Consider the following 6,668-nt stretch of genomic DNA (forward strand, 5'->3'; position numbering starts at 1 on the left):
AAAAATATTAATGAACCAGTCAATTTTTCCTTCTACCTGCATGCATATTGCAAATTTTGACTAGAATAAAAACTGGGAACGATAATGAAGACTTGAATTTTTTCTTAAAAAGAGGGAGGGGGAGGGGAGGGAATGCAGTGAGTCAGGAAGAGAAAACAAATGGATAAAAAGAAAAACTTAACACTCTCCAAGAGTCAAAATAACAACATTAACAAAAGCTTACCTTCAACTGTAAAGATAACTTTGAATCATGAACTGATAAAATTACATGCTCCCTACAAATCAATCAAACTCTCTCCCTTTTTTACTTTTATTTCTCCATGGGCCTTTGCCAGGTATTTGCTTTAGGTACCTACAAAAAAAATAAAATTAAAAAAATAAAATAATGTATGTAACTTGAAGGTAAGAAGAACTGCATCAAAAAAGCAGAGACAGATAGGTATTGAAAGCAAAATTTACCTATGTTGAGTAGATTCCTCCTCTTCCTCTAAATTTGACTGGGACTTCCTTTGATAGAAATAGAAAAAATACATGTTAGATCACAGTGATCATAAACATATTGGTACGTGTTTCTCACTAGCCTGCTTACCTCTTTGCTTGAGATTGCTTCTGGGGAGACTGTTTCTCCAATCCACCTACCGAGGGTGGGACTAGAATGTCCTCCATATCATGAAACCTCTCAGTTTTTTGTAAAGTCATCCTCAGAGTATTGGGTTTCCCACTGTCTTCAATATTTAAATTAGTTGTATTAGCCTGGAAAGGTTTTGAGCTTTAAGATATTTTCATAAAGTAGATTGTAGTTTTATTTGTTATTGTGAGAGTTGAATGATTTTCTTACTAGCATCAGGGATGAAACAAAGTAACGCCCAATTTCTCGGACGTCCATCCCACCAACAATAGCTTCAAAAGGCAATGTTTCACCAACATGGTGGAAAGCATTAATGATGTCAGATCCATAAGAATGAACATCAAAGGGCTTCTGTTCTTCCTCTGCAGCCAATTTACCCTGAATAAATTGTCGCCAATTTCTGACACCTTGTTCATCGATTGTAGGCTACAAATGGCAAAAATTCAGATTGATTAATCAAACCGAAACTTTACTTAATTTTTCCTGAAGATTAAGTTTTGTTAGAAATCTGAGTATACTTAAAATCATACCCTTCTTGGCTGAGTGTCCTCTTGAAATGAAGTGTTGTCATGAGAAGTGTTGTCATGTGGAATGTTGTCTGCATCCCAGTCATCATCATGATGTCCATAATCCTCAAAATCAACAATTCTGTCAGCAACTTTACTTTTGGAAGATTTGACTGTCTTTCCGTGCTCACTTGACTGTCCAATAGGCATCAAAACATCTGTAAAAATAAATTTTAACATCAGTAAGATATCATTTTTGATGTACTACTGAAAACGGAATGAAAAATGGTTTTTCACTGACCAGGAATGTCTGGCAATGGTTCTTCATCAAACCCAAGGAAATCTAGAAAAACAATGAACAGAAATAGATTATTTGTAGAAGAGAATTAGGTACAAAATAGTGATCCTTTGATTAAGATTCTCACCAGTTTGCTCTTCTAGTAAGCTTCCAGTATCCAATGATTTTGTTCCTGAAGTAAATAAAAAGGTCACACTTTTGATACAAACCAGAATATATTAACACAATCCCTAATAAAAAGTAGCCCTTGAACGTACCTAATTTGTACTTTTTCTTCAGAAAATCAATATGTTTTTCAATGAGTTTATTGTCTGCATTTTTATTTTTAGAAACAGGTGGAAGAGGACCTTTAATCCCTAAACTTCTTTTAAGAAGATCAGAAAAGAGAAATAATGTAATATTTCCCTCCGGTTTTGCTTCTTTTAAACCCTACATAAACAGAAATAAAAACATCATCAGGTACAGTGGGAACTGAATAAACTCTTTGTAAATGATAACATTTCAAGAACTTTTACAGATTTTCAGATCAGATAAGTTTCACCTTTTTAGTTAATTCATAGGGAAGCTTGAATGTGGTCTTAGCGCTCTTAGATTTTTCTTTGGCTTGATCTTTAGTAGTGTTGTCAACCAGACTAAAAAAAGAAATACAATTCTTATGTATATTAAACAGGACACAACAACAATGCAAGGAAAAAATAATAGACAAATAAAAAATTAGCTTCTTACTTTTCTTTACTGGGAGCCCCAGATTTACGCAACTCCTGAACAGTGGTAACCTCAGCTATGTCACAATTTGTTTGACTAGAATCAAGGAATTCATTGCAATCAGGAATGTCATTGCTATCAGGTATTTCACTATCAGCAATTTCATTGCTGTCTGATATTTGGCTACAATCAGGTGTTTGGCCACAGTCTACATTTATATTAGATCCTGGAGATGTGAGTAATGATCTAGGTGAGGGACATCGTGCACCATCATCACTGTATTCGGGAGTGGGCATATTAGAAACACCCACTGCAAAAACAAAGAGGAAAGGAAACATGAAAAGCTGCAAAAAATAGCACAAATTTGAAGTTCAGGATCCAAAATGGCACTTACCATCACACACATTCCATAAGTTTCCTGAGCCTTCATCTAGAATGTACTCTTCTAATCTACAATTCTGCTCAATAGGCCAATTTAATCTTTAAAAAAGGGGAAAAAAATTAACAATAGCACAAAAAAAAAAAAAAAAAAAAAAAAAAAAAAAATCAGTTTGGCACATTTTGCTCTTTACCTAAATTGGTCTTTTGTGCCAATACTGGCAAACGCATCATCATCATAGATATGAAACTCATGTGAGGGCAAATTGACAGCAGCAAGTCTGACACAAACTGCTTCAGCACAGTGCTTTTTCTTCTTTTTCTTTCGCCCCCTGTGAAATGTGTTGGGCTTTTCTGTACATGCAGTAAAGAAAAAATACATGTAGAATATGGAAACATATAGTCTTTTGATAATAGGAAACAACATAATAAGAACATACCTAAGGAAAAAGAATTCATTTTAAAATCTTCAGTTGATATAATTGAAACAGTTTTCTTCTTGCGTGCGTTAGCTAATTTCTTTGGTGAAATTGAAGCAGGTTCTGCAGCACCTTGTCCCTGTGCTGATTCAGGCGCATACATACGGCTAAAACAAAGATAAATAGCATTGATCAATGATCCATAATTTAAAAAAGTAAAAATCAGATAACAGCATAGAATAAGTAGGAGCTCAGCCTACAATTAGATGCCTACCTGTTCATATTTTCACACAGTTCCAACGCAAGCGTGTGGACATAGTCCACTTTCCGCCCATAAATTTCAGCACAATGCTGTAGGAGCAGTGCAGCTTCTGGGAAGCTAAAATTCTCCATGAGTTCGGGTACATCATCATGGAGTTTCTGAGCATAACCTGCCAATACCTTCAAACAAGTACTTGGTCTGAGTGAAGCCCTACATAAAAGACCATATATGAATCTGAATTTATAACACTTACCCCACTTAAATCCAAATTAAAGTTCTTGGCTAAATCAAGAATTTTAGGGAGGTGGGTGTTTAACACATCCATTGTGCCTGTGAGGAAAAAAAGAAAAAAGAAACTTGGTTATAAAGAAAGGTAGAAAAAGGAGAGAAAAAAATTAAAGGAAATATAGCAAAATCATTCTTAAAACATCATTACCCTAACCAAAGGGTTGTTGTAAACCAGAAGTAACAAATGCATGCTCTCTCAAAGCGGGAACAGTGGCCAATGTTTAGAAAGCATGACTTAGAAAAGCAATACTTCAAGGTTAATGAGGACTTTCATTCATAATATATAAATGGAGCAAATCGACTAGTGGTTTGAAAGAAGACATTTTTCCAAATGTAAACAGGGAAGCAGACACAATAGACGGAGTGGGAAACGGTCAGAAACGCAGGGACAAACACTTATGGCTTTTGTGAAATTACCTTGGTGCTAAGATTTTAAAAAAGGCAATTTCCTTAAAGCAAATCAATCATTGTACAAAAAGCACAGCAAAATCTATGAAACGAAAACATTGCCATTCTCGATTCCACAGCCAAAATGAAAACGATATGGCCGCCTTTTCACCAAACTCCACAATGTCGACATTTCCGTATGCCAACAAAGTATCATAAAATTCCACAATAAAGGCGATGAAAACTTGTCATAAAAGCAGTTTCCTGATCAAATAGTTGTTTTGAATGTATAAAATTGGAATGTTTGTAAGGTCTCTTTCACTAAGTTGGTAAATTCGACTGTAATATCAAGGTGTTTCAAATGGAGAAGGTTGGTAGCTTAGTGGGCAACGGTTTGTTTTGTTGTTGTTACTGTTGTTTATTTTCATTTGGATCTTCACCCTGCTTCACCAAAAATGCTTGCAAACTAACTGAAGTATTGAATTTCAGAGAGAGAAGTACATTTTATGAGTCAAAGTTCAATTCATAAGTGTTCTTATTGGTCTCTGCCATCAACTTTGGATTGACTGCCAGTGCAATATGGCACATCTTAAAGAATTACTGAGGAAATGTTCTCGTAAGATTCTCTTTTCCCCCTTTTTTTAAAAAAAAATAACTTTACCTATATATTCTCTTTGATTCCTCTGACTTCTACCCTTGTATTCAGAAACTAATTCGAAAAAAGAAACAAAAACAGAAGAGGAGCTCTTTTCTAAATTTTACAAAGAATGGAAGACAACCTCTGGTCCAGTTGATTCGTCGTATAGCACAATTCCCAGATTTTACTTTAAGGTACAAAGATAAAGCTCTATTCAAAGTTGAATTAATTTTATTGTTTCAAGACCTTTGTTCTGTGTACAGAATAATTCATTGTTATCATTTTGTAATCTTTTCAGCTTCCCAGTGAGGATGAAGTCCTTCCTCAAAAACTACGGGAGGAGGCTCGTGCAATGTTTCTTCAAAGAAGAAGCCGTCAGTTGTTAGATAACAATGAACTTAAGGTGGGTGGATTTACTGTTTCCAACATAAATATATCAAAACTCACTTTTTCTGAAATGGAAATCCTGTTTTTCAGGCCCTTTGGGTTCTCCTTGACAAAAATCATAGTCCACCGCATGCTGCTGACAAGCAGCTTATAAATTATGATGACTTTCTCAAAGTGGCAGCAGAGGCTGGACCTAAATGCAAGTGAGTGCAAGATTTAAATTATAAGATTGTAAATGTTATTAAGTAATAGCTTTTAATATTAACAATGATCTCTTGTAGAAGCTATCTTACACCTAGTGTTTTTGCTAAACTCCAATTGAAAGAATCTCATGGCAGAATCAGTATTATGGCTCTCTTTAATTATGTCATGCGAAAAGTGTGGTTACACCAAACAAGAATTGGTTTGTCACTATATGATGTGACTGGACAAGGATATTTGCGAGAATCAGTATGTGTCAGCTTTCACCTTGCAGTCATTAGTGAGATATACTTTTCTTAATGTATTTTGTATCCAACAATCATATGTATTTTTACTTCTTTCTGCAGGACCTTGAAAATTACATATTAGAGTTGATTCCAACTTTACCTCAGCTTGATGGCTTAGAAAAATCATTCCACAGTTTTTATGTATGCACGGCAGTGAGAAAATTTTTATTCTTCCTTGATCCTTTACATACAGGAAGAGTTCGCATTCAAGACATACTTGCCTGCAGTTTTCTTGATGATTTATTGGAGGTATTTATAAATGTTCTCAATAATACTTTTCCAAGGAATATTAATTTTAATAATTTTTGGTACAATATTGAATCTTGCCTAGTTGCGAGATGAAGATTTGCCAAAGGACCTCCAGGAAGCCAATTGGTTTTCTGCTCCCTCTGCATTAAGAGTCTATGGACAATATCTTAACTTGGACCGTGATCACAATGGAATGTTAAATAAAGAAGAGTTGGCAGGGTAGGACTTAAAAGAATGACAGGTTTTTCTTATTATTTCATTAATATACGTACTTCAATTCTATACGTACATTTCTATCTTACAGCTATGGAACAGGAACTTTGACAACTGTTTTCCTAGAACGTGTATTTCAGGAATGTTTAACATATGACGGTGAAATGGACTACAAGACGTATTTAGATTTTGTTCTAGCACTTGAAAACCGCCATGAGCCCCAATCCTTACATTACCTATTCAGGATATTGGATATAAACAATCAGGGGTATCTTGACACGTTCTGCTTGAATTTCTTCTTTCGGGTGAGTTTGCAATTAGTGGTGAAAGTACCTATGTAGATGGGGACTATGATAAACTCTTCCACTTTTATTTATGAAATCATTATCTGCAGGCAATACAAGAACAAATGTCAGTACATGGTCAGGAGCCTGTTAACTTTGAAGATGTCAAAGATGAAATATTTGACATGGTTAAGCCACAGGACCCCACGAAAATAACTCTCCAAGATCTTCTAAACTGGTAAATATGATTGGATTGAACATAAAAAATTTCTTTTCATTTGAAAAAGAGAAAAAATAGACCTATTCATTGGGTATATCGTTTAAATTTGTTCTAATGTTGTTGGTTTGGTTTTCAGTGGCCAGGGGGACACAATGGTTAGCATTTTAATTGACTTAAATGGATTTTGGACTTATGAAAACAGAGAAGCAATGGCAGCTGACACTACAGACTCAACAGATGAAGCTGCTGAAGTCTGAAAATTAATAAATGTAAACAAAAATTTCATTCCATCATGATATTTTGACTGATAACTCTGTGA

The 6,668-nt window shown here is 34.8% G+C and overlaps 2 protein-coding genes across 3 annotated transcripts; one reads left to right on the top strand and one right to left on the bottom strand.

Moving 5' to 3' along the window:
- Positions 1–6: 6 nt before the first annotated feature.
- Positions 7–4,063, bottom strand: LOC113206714 (condensin-2 complex subunit H2-like). Of its 2 annotated transcripts, none has more exons than XM_026422931.2 (16): positions 3,902–4,063; positions 3,450–3,526; positions 3,209–3,375; positions 2,956–3,101; positions 2,710–2,869; positions 2,532–2,617; positions 2,159–2,447; positions 1,974–2,064; positions 1,690–1,861; positions 1,560–1,604; positions 1,436–1,477; positions 1,159–1,352; positions 839–1,054; positions 590–753; positions 460–507; positions 7–352 (listed from the first exon to the last, which is right to left on the bottom strand). In XM_026422931.2, exons 2-16 carry the CDS (start codon positions 3,519–3,521, stop codon positions 283–285), a joined length of 1,962 nt encoding a protein of 653 aa, XP_026278716.1. In that variant the 5' UTR covers positions 3,522–3,526; positions 3,902–4,063; the 3' UTR covers positions 7–282. The 2 variants fall into 2 exon arrangements, with proteins under 2 accessions (XP_026278716.1, XP_026278718.1); XM_026422933.2 differs by lacking the exon at positions 3,902–4,063 and adding an exon at positions 3,633–3,863.
- A 220-nt stretch (positions 4,064–4,283) lies between these two features.
- LOC113206697 (serine/threonine-protein phosphatase 2A regulatory subunit B'' subunit gamma-like) lies at positions 4,284–6,668 on the top strand. Its single transcript, XM_026422905.2, has 10 exons — positions 4,284–4,487; positions 4,578–4,702; positions 4,807–4,911; positions 4,986–5,098; positions 5,177–5,345; positions 5,444–5,632; positions 5,715–5,851; positions 5,937–6,150; positions 6,240–6,367; positions 6,486–6,668. Exons 1-10 carry the CDS (start codon positions 4,451–4,453, stop codon positions 6,604–6,606), a joined length of 1,338 nt encoding a protein of 445 aa, XP_026278690.1. The 5' UTR covers positions 4,284–4,450; the 3' UTR covers positions 6,607–6,668.

Source organism: Frankliniella occidentalis, unplaced genomic scaffold (genome assembly GCF_000697945.3).
Source record: "Frankliniella occidentalis isolate FOCC.00 unplaced genomic scaffold, Focc_3.1 Scaffold151, whole genome shotgun sequence".
Lineage (NCBI taxonomy): Eukaryota > Metazoa > Arthropoda > Insecta > Thysanoptera > Thripidae > Frankliniella > Frankliniella occidentalis.

Excerpts from the sequence above, each read along its gene's own strand:
- LOC113206714 (XM_026422931.2), bottom strand. The coding sequence starts at position 3,521 with ATGGATGTGTTAAACACCCACCTCCCTAAAATTCTTGATTTAGCCAAG. Across the intron at positions 2,448-2,531 it reads CTTATGGAATGTGTGTGATG|TGGGTGTTTCTAATATGCCC; the intron begins GTAAGTGCCATT and ends TTGTTTTTGCAG. Across the intron at positions 1,353-1,435 it reads ACCATTGCCAGACATTCCTG|ATGTTTTGATGCCTATTGGA; the intron begins GTCAGTGAAAAA and ends TTATTTTTACAG.
- LOC113206697 (XM_026422905.2), top strand. The coding sequence starts at position 4,451 with ATGGCACATCTTAAAGAATTACTGAGGAAATGTTCTC. Across the intron at positions 4,703-4,806 it reads TTCCCAGATTTTACTTTAAG|CTTCCCAGTGAGGATGAAGT; the intron begins GTACAAAGATAA and ends TAATCTTTTCAG. Across the intron at positions 5,852-5,936 it reads AATAAAGAAGAGTTGGCAGG|CTATGGAACAGGAACTTTGA; the intron begins GTAGGACTTAAA and ends TCTATCTTACAG.